The following is a 20,027-nucleotide window of genomic DNA, read 5'->3' as shown; positions in this document are numbered from 1 at the left end:
TGGTGGACCGCACCACACGGTGGCCGGAGGCCATCCCATTGGCGGCGACGTCTGCGGCTGATGTGGCGCAAGCCTTCATCGCCACTTAGGTTGCCCGGTTCGGTGCCCCCGCGGACATCTCATCCGACCGCGGCCCCCAGTTCACCTCGGAGCTCTGGGCCGTGGTGGCGCAAGGGCTCGGGGTGAAACTACACCGCACCACGGCCTACCACCCCCAGGTCAATGGCCTGTGCGAGCGCTTTCATCGCTCGATGAAGGCCGCGCTCCGGGCCAGCCTCCACGACGGCAGCTGGGCCGACAGGCTCCCCTGGGTCCTGCTGGGCCTTAGGACGGCGCCCAAGGACGACCTGCGTGCGTCCTCGGCGGGGCTGGTCTTCGGGCAACCACTGCGGGTACCGGGCGAATTTATCCCCGACTCCACGGCTCCTTGGTCCGCGGCGCAACAGCGCTCCGCCCTTCAGGAGACCGCCCGGAGGTTCGCCCCGGTGCCGACGGCACACCACGGTTGCCCGTCTTCCCACGTCACCCCGCAGCTTCGCAGGGAGTGGATACACAATCTCGTTTTTTCTGATCCTCAAAATTCTATGTCTCTCTTATCCACAGACACACACACACACACACACACACACACACACACACACACGGTGGGGGGGGGGGGGGGGGAGGTAGGGGAGTGGGTCACACACACACACGGGGGGGGGGGGAGTGGGTCACACACACACGGGGGGGTCACACACACACAGGGGGGGGGGGGAGTGGGTCACATACATATGGGGGGGGGGGGGTCAGTGGGTCACACACACACGGGGAGGGGGGGAGTGGTTCACACATACACATGTGGAAGGGGGGGAGTGGGTCACACACACACAGGGGGGGGGGAGTGGGTCACATACATATGGGGGGGGGGTCAGTGGGTCACACACACATGGGGAGGGGGGGAGTGGTTCACACATACACATGTGGAAGGGGGGGAGTGGGTCACACACATAAGGGGGGAATGGGGCACACACACACCTCTGCCCCCCTCGCGGGGGTTCACCCACCTCCTCACCATGGTGGACCGCACCACACGGTGGCCGGAGGCCGTCCCATTGGCGGCGACGTCTGCGGCTGATGTGGCGCAAGCCTTCATCGCCACTTGGCTTGCCCGGTTCGGTGCCCCCTCGGACATCTCGTCCGACCGCTGCCCCCAGTTCACCTCGGAGCTCTGGGCCGCGGTGGCGCAAGGGCTCGGCGTGAAACTACACCGCACCACGGCCTACCACCCCCAGGCCAATGGCTTGTGCGAGCGTTTTCATCGCTCGATGAAGGCCGCGCTCCGGGCCAGCCTCCGTGACGGCAGCTGGGCCGACAGGCTCCCCTGGGTCCTGCTGGGCCTCAGGACGGCGCCCAAGGACGACCTGCACGCGTCCTCGTCGGAGCTGGTCTTCGGGCAACCACTGCGGGTACCGGGCGAATTTATCCCCGAATCAAAGGCTCCTTGGTCCGCGGCGCAACAGCGCTCCGCCCTTCAGGAGACCGCCCGGAGGTTCGCCCCGGTGCCGACGGCACACCACGGTTGCCCATCTTCCCACGTCGCCCCGGAGCTTCGCAGGGAGTGGACACACAATCTCGTTTTTTCTGATCCTCAAAATTCTATGTCTCTCCTATTCACACAGACACACACACACACACACACACACACACACACACACACACACACACACACACACACATGGTGGGGGGGGGGAGGGAGAGGAGTGGGTCACACACATACACGGGGGGGGGGGGAGAGTGGGTCACACACACGGGGGGGGGGGGGGGTCACACACACACGGGGGGGGGGAGTGGGTCACACACACACAGGGGGGGGGGAGTGGGTCACATACATATGGGGGGGGTCAGTGGGTCACACACACATGGGGAGGGGGGGTGTGGTTCACACATACACATGGGGAAGGGGGGGAGTGGGTCACACACACAAGGGGGGTAATGGGGCACACACACACACGGGGGAGTGGATCACACACACACACACGGGGTAGTGGATCACACACACACAGGGGAGTGAGTCACACACACACACACATGGGGGAGTGGGTCATACACACATGGGGTGGGGGCACACACACACACACACACACACACACACCCAGGAGTGGGTCACACACATCTCGTTTTTTCATTTCTGTTCCTCACAATTCTGTCTCTCTTCTTGAAAGACACACACGCACTTTTACACATACATCCACAAACACACACACACATCCACACACACACACACACACACACACACACACACACACACACATATATATATATATATATATATATATATATATATATATATACATACATACATATACACATATATACATCCACACACATACACACACACACACACACACACACACACACACACACATGCACACACATGTACACATACACACACACATATATATACAGATACACACACATATACACTCACATACACACATATATACACACACATACATACACACACACAAACATATGGGGGAGTGCATCACACACACAAACACAGGGGAGTGGGTCACACATTCACATGCACACACACGCACGCACACACACACACACACACAGGAGCGGGTCACACACACACACACACACACACACACACACACACAGGAGCGGGTCACACACACACACACACACACACACACACACACACACACACACGGGGGAGTGGGTCAACACACACAAACGGAAACTAGTGCCAAAACAACAAAAAAATTTAATAAAGATTTCACGATTTTATTTCCTGTAGCTCTGAAACTCAATTTCTTTGGGTGGTGTATAATATACACATATACATACATACATGTATATACTGTATATATATATACATATATATATACGTATGTATGTATATATATATATATATATATATATATATATATATATATATATATATATATATATATATATATATATACATATATATATATATATACATATATATATATATATACATATATATATATATATATATATATATATATATATATATATATATATATACATATATATATATATATATATATATAATTATAAAATTGAAATCTTGCGTGTTTGTATGTAACATTCGATCGGTCCAGGGGCGTGGCTTACCCCTTTGAGAGAGTAGTAATATCCACCATTTTATTAACTCGCATAGCTTTGAGGCCTGTTTTGTAGGCCCGTGGTGTCTTGCTCTCTCTCTCAGTTTTATTTCAAATCATATTCGATATATCATTTCATTTTTCACAGTCGCCAACATAGTTTTAGACTCGGTTGAAAAAAAACGGGAAGAAAATCCGATGAAAGTTTCCGTTTATAGAACGAAATGAATTCTGAAAGGCTTGTATCTTCAAGGCCATTGAGTCTGTTTCACGCCTTTATCTTCAATCTAAGTCGCCATCTGATTTCATTTTTATCGATGGTTTTAGACTCGGTAAAAGAAATAATTGAGAACATTCACGCACACACGGGAAATTGCAGAGGTATATTTTAAAAATCGCGCCACGTTGATATACGAAAATACACCGCCTAAAATAACAGGCATACAGTATATATCTTCGTCATTTCATTCAACATTATTACCCGGAAGTAAAATATGTTTCAGGAAATTACCGAGAGATATTTCTTCGATTTTTTTTATTATTTATATGCGCATACACTTTAAATAGGTTTATTTGAAATCTTTAATTTTCACAATGTAATTTATTTGTCATTTGATGATCGGCAAAACGATAGCACAAACACAATACTATTTGCAGGAAGAATGTCGTATCAACCCTCCGACGGCGCTACGGACGCGGACAACGAATCACACCTCACGTCTATGGACGCGAATAGCAACATCCGCACGAATCAGTCATCAATGATTTTCATTGACGCGCCTGGAGGCACAGGGAAGACGTTTCTTATTAACCTGATTCTCTCTAAAGTGAGAGCGAGTGGAGAAGTTGCCCTTGCGGTGGCCTCATCTGGCATAGCTGCTACCCTCATGCCTGGTGGAAGAACAGCGCACTCAAGGTTCCAAATCCCTCTGACACAGAGGGAAGATGGGGTATGCAACATCGATAAAAATTCCACTATCGCAGACCTCTTTCGAAGTACAAAACCCATCGTGTGGGATGAGTGTCCTATGATCAGGAGAGAGAGTTTCGAGGCTGTGGATCGCACGTTGCGTGATGTATGTGACAAAGACGAGCCTTTTGGAGGGATCTTGACGATATGCTGTGGTGATTTCCGTCAACGTGATCGGAGATAAGGGCCGAAATCACGTGTCACAGGTAAGTGATTTAGAACGCTGGAGAGGTGAGCCTTATGGCTTGCTGGCCCAAATAATCTCCCTGATGATGTCCAGCGTTCGCTTTAGTTCTATTCTCATATCTATTCAAACTGACATTGACCCAACGGGTCATGGGTCGTCTAGGGGTAGCATCATCATCATCATTGGCTGAGGGGTAGCATCATTGGCTGAGGCGTAGCATCATTGGCTGAGGGGCAGCATCATTGGATGAGGGGCGACATCATTGGCTGAGGGGCGACATCATTGGCTGAGGGGCGACATCATTGGCTGAGGGGCGACATCATTGGCTGAGGGGTGGCATCATTGGCTGAGGGGCGGCATCATTGGCTGAGGGGCGACATCATTGGCTGAGGGGCGACATCATTGGCTGAGGGGCGACATCATTGGCTGAGGGGCGACATCATTGGCTGAGGGGCGACATCATTGGCTGAGGGGCGACATCATTGGCTGAGGGGCGACATCATTGGCTGAGGGGCGACATCATTGGCTGAGGGGCGACATCATTGGCTGAGGGGCGACATCATTGGCTGAGGGGCGGCATCATTGGCTGAGGGGCGACATCATTGGCTGAGGGGCAACATCATTGGCTGAGGGGTAGCATCATTGGCTGAGGGGTAGCATCATTGGCTGAGGGGTAGCATCATTGGCTGAGGGGTAGCATCATTGGCTGAGGGGCGACATCATTGGCTGAGGTGTAGCATCATTGGCTGAGGGGCGACATCATTGGCTGAGGTGTAGCATCATTGGCTGAGGGGCGACATCATTGGCTGAGGGGCGACATCATTGGCTGAGGGGCGACATCATTGGCTGAGGAGCGACATCATTGGCTGAGGTGTAGCATCATTGGCTGAGGCGCGACATCATTGGCTGAGGGGCGACATCATTGGCTGAGGTGTAGCATCATTGGCTGAGGGGCGACATCATTGGCTGAGGTGTAGCATCATTGGCTGAGGGGCGACATCATTGGCTGAGGTGTAGCATCATTGGCTGAGGGGCGACATCATTGGCTGAGGTGTAGCATCATTGGCTGAGGGGTAGCATCATTGGCTGAGGGGTACCATCATTGGCTGAGGGGTAGCATCATTGGCTGAGGGGTAGCATCATTGGCTGAGGGGTCACATCATTGGCTGAGGGGTAGCATCATTGGCTGAGGGGTGGCATCATTGGCTGAGGGGTAGCATCATTGGCTGAGGGGCGACATCATTGGCTGAGGTGTAGCATCATTGGCTGAGGGGCGACATCATTGGCTGAGGTGTAGCATCATTGGCTGAGGGGTAGCATCATTGGCTGAGGGGTACCATCATTGGCTGAGGGGTAGCATCATTGGCTGAGGGGTAGCATCATTGGCTGAGGGGTCACATCATTGGCTGAGGGGTAGCATCATTGGCTGAGGGGTCACATCATTGGCTGAGGGGTAGCATCATTGGCTGAGGGGTGGCATCATTGGCTGAGGGGTAGCATCATTGGCTGAGGGGTAGCATCATTGGCTGAGGGGTAGCATCATTGGGTGAGGAGTAGCATCATTGGCTGAGGGGTCACATCATTGGCTGAGGGGTAGCATCATTGGCTGAGGGGCGACATCATTGGCTGAGGTGTAGCATCATTGGCTGAGGGGTAGCATCATTGGCTGAGGGGTAGCATCATTGGCTGAGGGGCGACATCATTGGCTGAGGGGCGACATCATTGGCTGAGGGGTAGCATCATTGGCTGAGGGGTCACATCATTGGCTGAGGGGTCTTCTCCTCACTGCTCATTACTAAAAACTGCTCTTCTATGTGAGGATTGATAAATAAAAGCAATTAGAACCAGTAAATTTAGTTTTATATGGCATTTTGCCTCTCTATTAGAAAGTGTGAGAAAATTATATATCTTCGCCATAGGTTGACCTTTAACCCCCACTGTAACCATGGTAACCCCTTAATTATATATAATAACATTGACCCAACGGGTCATGGGTCGTCTAGTATATATATATATATATGTGTGTGTGTATATATATATATATATATACACACACACACATACAGGGTGATTCACATACGACGTACTATTTTGTTTTTGAATAACTCTGTGTTGCTTGAAGCGATTTGCTTGTAACTTGCAGCACTTACAGACAAATGTTCCCCATTTATTATGTGAAAATTTCATTTAAAAATAATTGATACAAATTTAGTTATTGGTCTTGATATGTGTGTTTTGAGGCTTACAATTTAAATTTAAATATATACACATATACATAATGTATATATATCCATATATATTAATATATGTATATAAAATAAATTGCTTTATACACCATTATAATCTAAATCGAAAACAATAAATTTTGGCCATTTTAAAATAACATTTTCTGTCATTAATAATTTTAATAATGGAACTTTCTTCATGAAAACCACTTGGAAAATTATTTTAAAATCCTGCAATCCAGCTCAAATATACCTAATTTTTAAAAAGTCATACCATCTCAAAATAGTGGCTCATACATCCTCAATAATTTTTTGACCAAGGATAGCGATGCTCCTCTCACACAACATTGAATTAACGTCAGGTTTTCCAGAAACAGAAATATACAAGAGTTATAAAAATTCCCAGTCTCTGGCATGATGTGGCTCATAGCCAGCTTCATCATCGTCATCATCTACAAGGTTCCTTGGGTTTTCGGACGTGTCACCCATGCATATACAGACCCCTGTACACACAAGTCCATTCACTCTCCAAGTCCAATCAGAGCGACGGCCGGCATTCTTGGCACAGTGGCACACAACAATCTCAACGACACCTTTTGGTGTTGTATCTTTGTCCATCAGCTTGGGCTGAATCATAGCTTGCGCATCTTCTGATATTTCCAATCCACTGCTAATTGGATCTGGTAGGTTTTGCTTTGCCCGTAGAAATCGCTTCCACACAGGTGTCTGATAGTTAGCCCGTTTTAATATGGAAAGCTAGGCTGTCTGGTGTAGGTGGAAGCCCTTCATTTCTCTGATTCTTTTGGAAAAACACCAATACCGGACTGCGTCAAATGTAGTGCCAGCCAGCCTTGTAGACATGGGTATACAGACTGCATACAAACTTCTCGCAATGTGCATTTTTTCTTTTTTTGCCAGTGCTTTCTGGTGTTCTGGATTGCTGCTGAGGATGCCAAATGACTTCTTCTTACCAATGCCAAAAAGGAACTATTACTGTCCAGGGAACCCAGGAGAGATGATAGATGGAATGACAACCCCCTGCTCTTCAGACTTCGCCAGAATCTCTTGCTAGCTACTGAAGGCTGCCCAGGGGCCTCCACATGTCTAAATCCGGCCCTGATAGTATCATTGGTGTCTATCTCATCGTAAGAGGAACAGAGACCTATTCTGTTTAGTAAAGTGATTAGATATTTTGATCTGGTTACGTGGCGTACTGCCATGGCAAGACAAGTGTGCTTTGGGGTGTTGACCCTTGCATGTGAGGAGCAATGCTAACTATCTTGTGCAACCATGAGGATCCTTCTCTCGTCCGACTGATTTTTGCATTCCGGAGGAAGGTTCCAAGCATCATCACTCTCATCAGCGGAAATGACCCAATGCAGGAACCAATACAGTATGTCTTGAATAATGGTGTTGGCTGAGGCAAGATTCAAATACGTGCTATTCATAGGTTTTGTACAGATTCCATTACACTGAGCAATATCACTTCTGACCAGCATCGTCACAGTCTGGTACAAAAGCCTAATGCGTTCTTTGTCTCGTCGCAATGTCCTTCATCACATGTAGATAACACTGGGTTCAGCCAAGCTAGATGCGGGTTTAAAAGATGCATTCAGAACATCCTGCAGAGAGATGGAACTGCTAAATTTGAGAGCTGCTCTTCTTACCGTGGAGGTTGGTGTTTGTAACTTTATTTGACCAGATATTCTTCAGGCAATAACTTGTTTCTCCTCTGTTCCAACAGTGTTTTCCTCGACAACTGCATTGTCGTGCGCTACAAAAACGATTTGTGACCTACCAACCCCCGGTTTTGAAATTGAATGCTGCTACACGGATCTCTGCAACAGCACCGGGAACCTTGCATCGTCCAACATCCTCATAATCCTCACACTGTCCCTCTCAATGATGCTCAATTACATCATGTAGGGATCTCATGGCGATACCTCCTTGTTAGCGCAATGGGGTCCCAAATATGATTTTTTGCTTAAAATAATTTGCTATCATGCTTTGGTGATTTTAGTTCTTTAAATCATAATCCAATTGCTTGTCGGGAGAAAATTATGCAAACTTCTTGATGGATGGAATATCGTGTTTTGTTTTCAAATGTAGAAATATTAAACATAAAAAATGCACAATCTTTTCTTGTGAAATTACCATAATCTCATACGTCATTAACAATTTTTCGTTGGTGATTTTAGACATAGTTTTGAAGAAACCATTCTATCTTCAGCTATCTCAAAGCTGGTGGACTCGCCTTTGAGATGTCTCGTGGAGACCGATATTATGTTCGAATAGGATTTGATCCCAGGTCTAATTCACAACCAGGGTGTTTATAATTTTAATCAAGAATTTGTTTCAAAATGGCACCGAACACGTGTCAGTCCGATTAACTATTTAAAACTTTGGTGACAAGGTTGTATATTTAGAGGACGTTCCCGCATCAGATGTGAAGAATCATCTCATGTTCAGGCCTCTTTAAGCTCCACCCTAAGACATCCACCTCCACAATAGTGGTGGAAACATCCACCCTGAGATAGTGATCTTCATGAAATGGTAAAACCAACAAAAACCAGAGCAAGGTCGATGGCGCATTAAAGATCCCAGCGCTTCCCACCTAAAGCAAAATTGAAAGATGGCCAAAATCGCGGCGAGTTTTGTTCTGACCCCTGGGATCCCATGTCCACACCACCTGAGGCATGAACCGTGGGTCATATCAATAAAAATCGCTGGTCATTGAAGGTCATATCATCCCGGCCGTACAGACAGACAAACAGACGGGGTCGATTACAATATCCCCCCGTTTTGGTTTTTTAAAGTGTGGGGTTAATTATTGTTTCGGTACTTTGGTGTCGGTTTACAATTAAAGTTAAAATCCCATTGAAAGTTTTGTTTATTTCTCAGTAATGCACTTTCATCACCATTTTTCCTATATATATTTTTTGTGCTTGAGTTCATGGAAAGCTTGTTCATCCCTTGTGTCTTCTTCGTCCTCCTTCCCCTGATCTCAATCTTCCCCATATTCATTTTTCCATAAGTGTGTCTCTGTATTGTCCCTCTACCTTGCTGTTGGTGTGTCCTCTCCCTCCTCCTTTTTCCAAGTTGTTCTTATTGCTGTACATTGCCCCCCCCCCCCCCCTCTCCCAAATCCACCTTTTAGCAGAGTTGCTTAGGTCCAATTTTTGTTAAGATCGTACACTTTGTGACAAAAGCACCAAACTTGGCACAAACCTTCTTTGGGATGTGTAGAACAATTTCAGAAGGGGTGCCAAAAAATCCGACTAGCTTAATGACGTCATCGGCCACGCCCTCTTTTTAAACATATTTTGCCAAATCGTCCATTTTTATCTTTACTTAAACATGAGTGCATTTTTGGGTTGCCGCGAAAACGCGTTTAGTTGCTAAATGAAACGCAAATAAAGCGAAAATGTCAGTACCAAGAGTGGATCATGGGTACGTATGCGCGAACAAATCTGAGATTGATTTCAATGATTGTGAAGATAGTTTTGACAATGCTCACTTGGTATTTTGGTGATTCGGGTGATTATTACACGTAGTAAATAATAATGTTGAGCGTAATCTGTTAAAATGAGAGATTTCCTCTCTGGTTTGCAAGACGAATGCTCGGCCTAAAAAACAAAACTCAGGCAGGCTACCAAATGCATTTTAGGGGGTTTTTTGTTTTGTTTTTATTTGTTTGTTCGCGAACCTTTATTTCACATTTTTTTACATTAACAATTGTATATTATTAACAACATATAAAACAATTAACTACATTTTCGAAATTGCCACCTTTGGCCCGAGTAAACCAGATCATATCACATTTGAAATAATCAATACGCTCTTTTCTACCGAGTACAAAATGGACTGGGAATCCTGTGTGATCTGCCAAGAAGGTACAGGCCCTTTGAAATGCCCTGCAGACAGCCTTCAAAGTAATGGACTGCAAGTCTACTCAACGTTTTAAAAGTTTGTTGAAGACTTCAGAGAAATTCAAGCCCTGCCTGTGGAGATTGATTTCGAGGGAGCAGGAACAGCTGAACAATTCTTTCAACCTATAGATACCCTCTGAAGAAAAATAATTTATTTTAAGTATCTTTATGGCAATGTGCATGTCATGAGCTTTAATTTGATACCAAACTTGACATGTTTATATGAAATTATTATTATGACATAGTTAAGTAATGTTATGAATTTGGTAATGCAACATCTAGAGCTAGGTAGATCTGAATAGGTAGGTATTCGGCTGTCGTGACAGGGACTCTACATGTAATAAGTTATTGATGTTCAGGCGGTTGTCGGGGTAAGATGTATGAGTGTGGATCTACCTGGAGATTCGAGTGTTAAATAGTGAGGGATTAAAGGTAACGCCCCTGTGAGTCTCACCTAGTAGTCAAACCTTTGTCCATTATGGCACTGCAAACCACATAAACATTAGTTAGGTCCTTAGCGCAACATTAAATAATCCCCTTTCCCTGACAAGGACTTCGTATTAAATTGACAGGAAACCAGGTCAAAAACACCACCACAATTGGCCGCCACCGTGTACACCTCCAAAGGCCTACAAACCTGGCCGGCACGTGTTATGCCAGGACCGCGGGGTCACGGACGGGAGATGTCAGGAGTCGCGGGAGGCTTTGATTGGCTGAGGAGTGCGCCAATGTGACGTCATCGGCCACCAATATAGGCGACGGTCGGACGCCATTTCGTGGCAGACGCAGGCAGGCACCAGAGAGTTGAGCGGTGGTGGAGAGTTGGAGAGGACACGCCATTCCAGTCGCAGTTCGAGTGCAGTTCGGGTTGTAGGGAGTCGCAGGAGACACACGAGAGCACACCCAGTTGGCACTGAGCAGTTCGTTGGCACTTGGCTGCCAGCACTCCCGCGTCGAGTCGAGTGGAGTTGAAAGGAGTCCTTCCTGTCCCTGGTCAAGTGGAGCCGCTGGCCTGCGTCGGACGCGTGGTGCTTGGAGCGAGGGGCCTCGTGGTGTGCGATCGGGCCGGAAGGAGCGGTGCTGGACACCAACAATACAAGACGACAAAGACAGATAAGCCCGATCTCCGCGTATATTTTGAACGACGGGACGTGTTATTTTCGTGATTAATCTCCCTCGTTTGTGTTTGCTGTCAGTCGTGTGGGGACGTCCCGATTTAGGTTTATTAGAGTTATTAGATTTACCGGCGGGCTTTTTCACTGGCTTTACTTTTCCTAATAAACCCTTATATTACTTTTTGTACATAATATCTGAACGCAGTTTTCCTGGGTGTTTGATTTTAATAGGTAAGGTTGCGGAGCTTTGCTGCGTGCGCCATTCCGCGCGTTTAACTTTGTGTTGAACTTGAATCCGCCATTGAGTTTTCGCCTCGGGAGTTAAAGTCTCGCAAATCGGTCATCCGTAACTGTGGTGTTAATCACGGTTGCGTAACAAGTGGTGTCAGGAGTGTAGGATTTGAACCCGTCGGACAAATTTTTTGTCCGCGGCGAGACATCGACACGGTCGGACAAATTTTTTTGTCCGCGGGGAGACATCGACACGGTCGGGCGTACATTGCGCCCGACGTTCGAACGCAAAATTTTTATAGTCGAGGCGGAGAAATTTAATAATCAATCGGGCAAACGGAGCGCGATATCGCGTCTTCGTCAAATTTAAATTGTTTCAGGAATTATTAAAATAAATACGCGCGCGGGAAACAATCTTCCGGAAAGCGGATGTCGGAAATTGATGAGATGGAAGTACGCAGCGAGGCCTCCGTCAGCGTCGGGAGTGAGCCGGAAATAGGGGAATTAGATGCAGAGGTGAGCCTTGGAACCTCCCTCGTCCCGAGCACCAACTTATCCCCCTCCCCCACCGGGGAGTCGGGAGCAGTAGGAACGGCCCCGACAACCGACCAGATGTTGGGTCAATTGCTTCGAAAAATTGACGGGCTGGAAAATAAAATGAGTAAGGAATGTAGGGAAGGAATGAAGGGAATGAGTGATCGATTGGAGGAACAAATGGGACAAATGAAAAGTGGGTTGGGAAATAAAATTGATGGGTTAAAAGGGGAACTGAATGCCCAGAGTGATAAAATTGAAGGATTAAAGGAGGGATTGAAAGAACAAATCAAAGGGATGGTCAGCAAAATCGATGGATTGGAGGGAAAAATGGAGGTGATGAATGAACAAATGAATGAACAAGGGAATGAAATAAAGGAAAGGAATGAACAATTGGAAGGAAAAATTGGGGAAATGGCACAGCAGCTGGGGGAACGAATTGATGGCATAGAAGGGAGAGTGCAAAACCAAATTACGGACAGACTGGGGAAATTTGAGGGTAAAGTAGAAACTCAAATGGGGGAGATGGAAAAAGCCATAGGGGTGGAAATTGAATTGAAACGGGAAGAATTAATGTCAAAAATAGAGGAGGGCGTGACGCAGGCTGTCCAAATGGGGGAAAAGTTGGAGGGTCAGATTGGTGCCACAAATGCTCGAATTGATCAAGCAAATGGGGACCTGGAAGGCTATCGGGGCCGGGTGGATGCCAGAATGCTACAGCAGAGTGAGGAATGGGGATTGCTCAACCGACAAGGGGGCAAATTGGCCGAGGAGGTGAGGGGGTTGGAAACCCGCATAAAAGAGCAGGAGCAAGGGTTAATTGAGAAAGGCCTGTGGGGGCCACTAATGGATAATGAAAGGGTGAGTGATTTTATGCAGGAGCGACTGGAGATCTGGGACAATACCATCAAGAAGGAGGTTGGTCGGGTTCAAGAGAGCCTGAAGGAAGAGGTGAGTAGGTCGGTTAAACATTTTCAGGACCAGATTAAGGTGACCCAGGAGACCCTCACCACGAGCCACATTTGGACACCAGAGGCTCCGAAACGGAATACCCAGTTGGGGGGGTGTTTTGGCCCCGGACTGGATTTGGACAGAGAGGAATCGGGGAATAGAGTCTCTGGAAAAACAATCCCCCTCGTACATTTTGACGGATCAGGGAGCCTCGAGGCTTTCCTGACACAATTTGAGTGCGTGTCTCAGCTCAATGGTTGGGGAGAGCGGGAGCGCATGGGGAATCTGGTGGCGACACTGCGTGGGTCAGCCGCCGACGTGTTGAACGTAGTCCCAGAGGGAATATTGACCAGCAAGGCCATTTGTGAGGCCTTAAATAACAGGTACGGGACAGGCGCAAGGTGCGACCTCGTCAGGGCACAGCTGCTGCATCGCAGGCAAAAGCCTAATGAGACGTTGCAGGAGCTGGCCCAGGATATATACCAGTCTGTGAGGATAGCATACAGGGACCTACCAGCACAGGCGTGGGACAAGCTGGCGATAGAAAAATTTATGGCGGCTCTCCCTGATCCTGAGGTCCGGACGTTGGTGGAGTTACAGGACCCACCCACGGTGCACCGGGCAGCGGAATGCGCGGCGAGACTGACCTTTTTGAGAAGGTCGAACCGCGCATCGGAGAGGGCACCTGTGACGGTACGGCAGACCGAGGTGCGGGATCGGGAAAAGCCAGAGGATGACATCGGGCGAATGTTAAGGGGAATCAGCCGCCAGCTGACAAATTTGATGGGGGGACAAATTGCAGGGAGCGAGTCACGACAGGGTGGTCCAGGTTGGCCATCAGGACGGCCTGATTTTTATCGGGCTGGGCCGGGAGAAAGGGGGGCTCCACCTGGCTACCAGAGGGGTCCGTTCTTGGGGACTTGTTTTAGATGTGGGAGAAGAGGGCACAGTCAGAGGAATTGTCGGCAACCATATGGGCCCCCACCTCCTGACAGGCTTCGCAGTCCAGAAAGGAGGGGGCCCCCAGTAGGTCCACAGATGCCAGACAGAGGACCACCACCTCCGCCTGGGCCAATAGAGGTAGAGTGTGCGGGAAACTAGAACGAGCCGAGCATACGGGGCCATGCTCGGCTGGCAAGTGTGTGGAGAAGCGCCCTCCTTTGGTGGAAGTAGTGAATTGCGGACAAATTGGCACGGGTAATCTAAGGGTTAGATGCAAAATTGAGGGAGAATTTTGTGAGGCTGTGGTGGACACTGGAGCCAGTGACACCATTATCAATCCGGGTGTGCTAGACCAGAGTGTTGGAGGCTGGGACAAAATTGATAGGGTAGAAGGACACAGCCTTCAACTGGCTACGGGGGCAACGGCACCAATATTGGGACGCGGAGTGGTGAGGATGGAGTTGGGTGGCCTGGAGGTCAGCGTGGTTGTGTGGGTGGCGGGGGTGTGCGATCAGTGTCTGTTGGGACTGAGTTTCCTGGTGGAACATGACTGCCAATTAGACCTTGGGCGTGGTCATATGTGGTTGGGCACCGAGAGGCTGCAGTTAATGGGACTGGGGGATGACGAGGAGGTGCAGGGGACGTGGCTGGAGGTGCCGCGCACTGTGACCGTGCCTCCCAGGTCCGAGAGAGTCGTGATGGCAGAGTTAGCAGCAGGTGCTCAACCCATTGGCCAGCTGGGGCTAGTGGAGTCGTGGTCCTCGCAGGGGACGGAGGAATTAATGGTGGGTCGCACCCTCATAGACACCCGTGGGCCTATGCTGGCAGTCAGGCTGCTCAACTTGTCCGACAGCCCCCGCACTATAAGGGGCGGAGCCATCGTAGCCAAATGCAGTAGTGTAGTAGAGGTCACCGGAGGAGGTGGATCCACATGCTTGCCAGTACAGCCGGAAGGAGGGCAAAATTTGGGGAAATGTGATTGGTCAGAGGGAGTGCGGGACATGATGACACGCTCTGAAGAGGGCCTAACATCGGAGCAGGTAGAGACGTTGCACAATTTGGTTGGTAAGAACTTGGGTGTTTTTTCTCTCTCCCCCGAGGATGTTGGACGCACGAGTCTCGTCAGGCACAAAATTAGCACTGGCGAGGCTCGGCCTGTTCGCCAACCGCCGAGGCGGCTCCCTTTCGCTAAGAAGGAGGAGGCAGAGGAACAGGTGAGCAAAATGGAAAGAGCCGGATTTATCGAGCCCTCGGTGAGTCCTTGGGTGTCACCCATTGTGCTGGTGAAGAAGAAGGACGGGACCACTCGGTTCTGTGTGGACTACCGCCAGCTCAATCATGTGACACTCAAGGACTCGTATCCCCTGCCAAGGATCGATGACACCCTCGATGCCGTTTCAGGCTCAACGTGGTTCTCCACGTTGGATTTAAAGAGCGGTTATTGGCAGGTGGAAATGGATAAAGAGGCGAGGGAGAAAACGGCGTTCACCACAGGAAAGGGTCTCTGGCAGTTTGTCGTCATGCCCTTTGGATTGTGCAATGCCCCTGCCACGTTTGAGCGTCTGATGGAACGTGTTTTAATTGGCTTACCGTGGCAGACTTGCCTCGTCTATTTGGATGATGTATTGGTCCACGCTCCCACTTTTGAACAGGCTGTCGAAAATTTGTCAGACGTATTTGGGAGATTAAGGGGTGCCGGGTTGAAATTAAATCCGAGCAAGTGTGAAATTTTCAGGAGGGAAGTGACTTACCTGGGTCACGTGATCAGTGAGAGCGGCGTGGCCACTGACCCAGGAAAGGTAAAATCTGTACAAGAGTGGCCCGCCCCTAAAAATGTAAGGGAGGTCCGAGGATTTTTGGGCCTCTGCTCGTACTACAGGAGATTTGTGGCAAATTTCGCGGAAATTGCAAGACCTTTGCACAAATTGACAGAGAAAGGAGCCAAATTTGTATGGTCAGAGAGCTGCATCGAGGCATTCAGTCACTTAAAACAACGTCTGGTGGAGGCCCCAGTTTTGGCATACCCAACGGATGATGGCAATTACATCCTGGACACAGATGCGAGCCAGGAGGGATTGGGAGCTGTGTTGTCACAAATGCAACAGGGAGTCGAGAGGGCTATTGCGTATTACAGTCGGGCACTTTCGAGGCCCGAACGAAATTATTGCGTTACCCGCAAAGAACTATTGGCCTTGCTGTCTGCAGTTGGACACTTTCACCCTTACCTTTATGGGAGGGAGTTTGTGATCCGAGTGGATCATGCCTCCTTGCAATGGCTCCTTCGGTTCAAAGAGCCGGAGGGACAAATTGCAAGGTGGCTTGAGAGGCTGCAGCAGTATAATTTCACTGTGCAACATCGGCCTGGCAAAGCACATGCCAATGCAGACGCTCTCTCTCGGCGCCCCTGTTGGGAGGCACAGTGTAAATTTTGTGATAGACAAGAAGCCAAGGATCCAATTGGGCAGGGCCAAATTGATGCATGCCTATATGCAGCGAGAGTGACCAGGCGAACTTTGCCACAACCCCCACAGGAATTGGGCGATGTGAATTGGCAAGAGAGTCAAAGGGAGGATCCCGTTTTGGGGCCCCTTTTTCATTGGCTAGAGGAGGACAAAAGACCCTCTTGGGAGGAGATTGCTCCACACGGAGCCCAGGTAAAGGCCTACTGGGCACAGTGGCAGATGTTGGGGTTGAAAGAGGGCTATTTGTTCAGAAAGTGGGTGACACCAATGGGTGATGTAGCTTCCTGGTTGATAATTGTACCTAACAAATTGAAGGAAGTGGTTATGGGGCACGTGCATGGGACTAGGACAATGGGACATTTGGGCGTGGCCAAGACTTTGTCCAAATTACGACAGAGGTTCTACTGGGTGAATTCGGGCAGAGACATTCAAAATTGGGTGAGATCCTGCGACCTCTGCCGCGGTAAGAAGGGACCCCCACGGGCGCGCAAGGCCCCGCTCCAGGTGTACAATGTCGGGGCACCGCTCGAGCGGGTGGCAGTCGATGTGGTGGGGCCCCTGCCAGCCACCCGCAGAGGGAATCGGTACATTATGGTGGCAATGGATTACTTCACCAAGTGGCCAGAGGCCTACCCATTGCCCAACCAGGAAGCCCGGCTGGTAGCTCAAGTTCTAGTTGAGGGATTCTTCTCCCGATTTGGCGTCCCAAGGGAGCTACACACTGACCAGGGCCGGAACTTTGAATCTGCCCTCCTGCGGTCGGTGTGCGAGCTCCTCCAAATTCATAAGACCCGGACGACTCCCCTGAGGCCTCAATCGGATGGGATGGTAGAGAGGTTCAACCGGACACTGTTGACACAATTGGCCCTCTTTACATCTGAAAACCAACAGGATTGGGACGAGCACCTTCCCTTTATATTGATGGCATACCGGACCGCCCAGCATGCGACCACTCGGTGCACCCCCGCCTTGTTGATGTTCGGTAGGGAGATGCGAGTCCCCACAGATTTGTTGATGGGACCGTCACCAGGGGAACCGGGTGAGCCAACTGTGGAGAGCTATGCAACCAATTTGAAAGCGAGCATGGAAAAGGCTCATGAGTTTGCGAGGAAGCAAATTGGCTTGGCTTCTTCGCAGATGAAAACGCGGTATGACGCTCGGGCTCACACACCTCGTTTCCTTCCTGGAGACCTTGTTTGGCTCTACTGGCCCCGGAGAAGGAAGGGGGTGTGCCCAAAACTCACTTCACCTTGGAAGGGCCCTGGGGTGGTGCTTCGGCAGGTGACTGATGTGGTGTTCAAAATTCAGATGGGCCCGCATGCCCTTCCACAGATAGTTCACGGGGATAGATTGAGCTCCTACATGGGTCGGGAGGCTCCGGAGTGGATTGGAAGGGTGAGGGGGAAATTAGGTGTGGTGGATGGCACTCTTGAACCTGACCAACCTGCAACTACCTGCGCTTGAGGTGAGTGTTTTGAGGAGTACTGTCCCAGGCTTCAGGATTTGCTTTGGGAAATTGGGGACATGTAATTTGGAGTTGGGAGGCGGGTGAGAGTGATGACATGGCCGGTGAGGGGATGGAATGGGAGCCACAGTGTCTTGTGGGTGGCGTATGTTTTTGTATTGTGGTTAGGTGTTTTGATGTGGTCGTGAGAGTGGAACCTGGAGAGTGAGTGATGATTATTGGAGATAATGAGGGGCGATAAATTGTGCTTTTTGGAAATGTGCTAATGGAAATGTGTAAGGATTCAATGATTCGAACTGTGAATGGGATTTCACATTGGCAGGCCATGGCAAGCCTTGTAACACCTTTTACACCATCTATGAATTGTACTGAATTGTGCTGAGTTGTGTGGAGAATTGAATGGCAGCGGGGGAGGAAGTGTGTTTTGGGGTCTTGTGGGTGGGAAAGGTGTGTGTGTCCGCAGGTACAGAGCAAGCTCTGAGGAGCGATGCCTGCGGGCCCCCCTCTGCGGCAATTACCCCTGGCAGCCGGTGGTAACTGGAAATTGGAGCTCGTCGGTGGAGGGTCTGGTTGGGCGCCGCGGGGTGAGGAAGTCCCCCGGTGACCCGTGTTGCTGCGCGAAAGCAGGAGGCAAAGGAGCCTGGTGTGTGTGGAGACCCTCACCGGCGAGGTAACGGCGGAAAGGGGCTGTTGGGCTGTCATGGGGCCAAGAGGTGAAGGGGGGGGGGCAATGAACTTGTAAGTCGGTTGACTTGTTTTTGGGACTGCGGGCACCACAGCCTGATGCGCCCCCACCATCTTTTTGTGCGGTACCTCCCCGCTGCCTAGTTGAGGAGTGCACACACACGTGAATGACATCAATGCCATGGTCCTGCAGGGGGTGTATTGGGAATAAGTGCTTCGTTGATTTTTGCAATGCCTTGATGACCTATGGAATGAGAATGAGTGGTTAAGGGGTCTGTGTTGCATGAATGTGGGCGAAATCCACCGAGCCGTGTCACTCACCTGTAACATCTGGACAGGGCCCGTGGAAATTTAGTGGGATGCATTGGGGATGGCCCCGCAGGTGAGGTTGTGTCTTGTGGCATCCACCGGGGGACGCGGTCTGTAGACCGGGGTATGTACAAAGGTTAGAGTTTTGAGTTTGGAAAGATGGTTAAGTTTTGTGGTTAAGTTAGTGTTGTGTGTTGTTGTTTCCTCCCTCCACAGGAACAACGAAGAAGATGTACATACTTGCATGATGGTTAAGGGGTTCAGCATGTTAAGGAAGTGTAGGTAGGTAGTCCGACTCACTTCCCACAGCCCTTCCTGATTTATTTCATAGGTTAATTAAGTGTGTGACAGTAAGTGTGAAGGCTGGAATGGTAGCCCTGCGGTGAACCTTGCAGGAGCTACGGTTCCAGGGGGGGGGCTGTGTTATGAATTTGGTAATGCAACATCTAGAGCTAGGTAGATCTGAATAGGTAGGTATTCGGCTGTCGTGACAGGGACTCTACATGTAATAAGTTATTGATGTTCAGGCGGTTGTCGGGGTAAGATGTATGAGTGTGGATCTACCTGGAGATTCGAGTGTTAAATAGTGAGGGATTAAAGGTAACGCCCCTGTGAGTCTCACCTAGTAGTCAAACCTTTGTCCATTATGGCACTGCAAACCACATAAACATTAGTTAGGTCCTTAGCGCAACATTAAATAATCCCCTTTCCCTGACAAGGACTTCGTATTAAATTGACAGGAAACCAGGTCAAAAACACCACCACAATTGGCCGCCACCGTGTACACCTCCAAAGGCCTACAAACCTGGCCGGCACGTGTTATGCCAGGACCGCGGGGTCACGGACGGGAGATGTCAGGAGTCGCGGGAGGCTTTGATTGGCTGAGGAGTGCGCCAATGTGACG

General features: G+C 49.4%; 1 protein-coding gene across 1 annotated transcript in view; it reads left to right on the top strand.

Annotated features, from left to right (window-relative positions):
- The window catches only part of LOC137416687 (uncharacterized), a 36,485-nt gene extending 27,849 nt beyond the window's left edge, over nucleotides 1–8,636 (top strand). Inside the window, exon 5 of the mRNA XM_078766459.1 lies at nucleotides 8,246–8,636. Coding sequence (XP_078622585.1) covers nucleotides 8,246–8,427 — 182 coding nt within the window. The 3' untranslated portion in view covers nucleotides 8,428–8,636. The remainder of the gene's footprint in view (nucleotides 1–8,245) is intronic.
- The last annotated feature ends 11,391 nt before the right edge of the window (nucleotides 8,637–20,027 follow it).

The sequence above is a fragment of the Myxine glutinosa genome, chromosome 12, assembly GCF_964187855.1.
Source record: "Myxine glutinosa chromosome 12, kmMyxGlut1.1, whole genome shotgun sequence".
NCBI lineage: Eukaryota > Metazoa > Chordata > Myxini > Myxiniformes > Myxinidae > Myxine > Myxine glutinosa.
The sequence above is the reverse complement of the archived record's forward strand: the minus strand, read 5'-3'. Positions and strand labels throughout refer to the sequence as shown.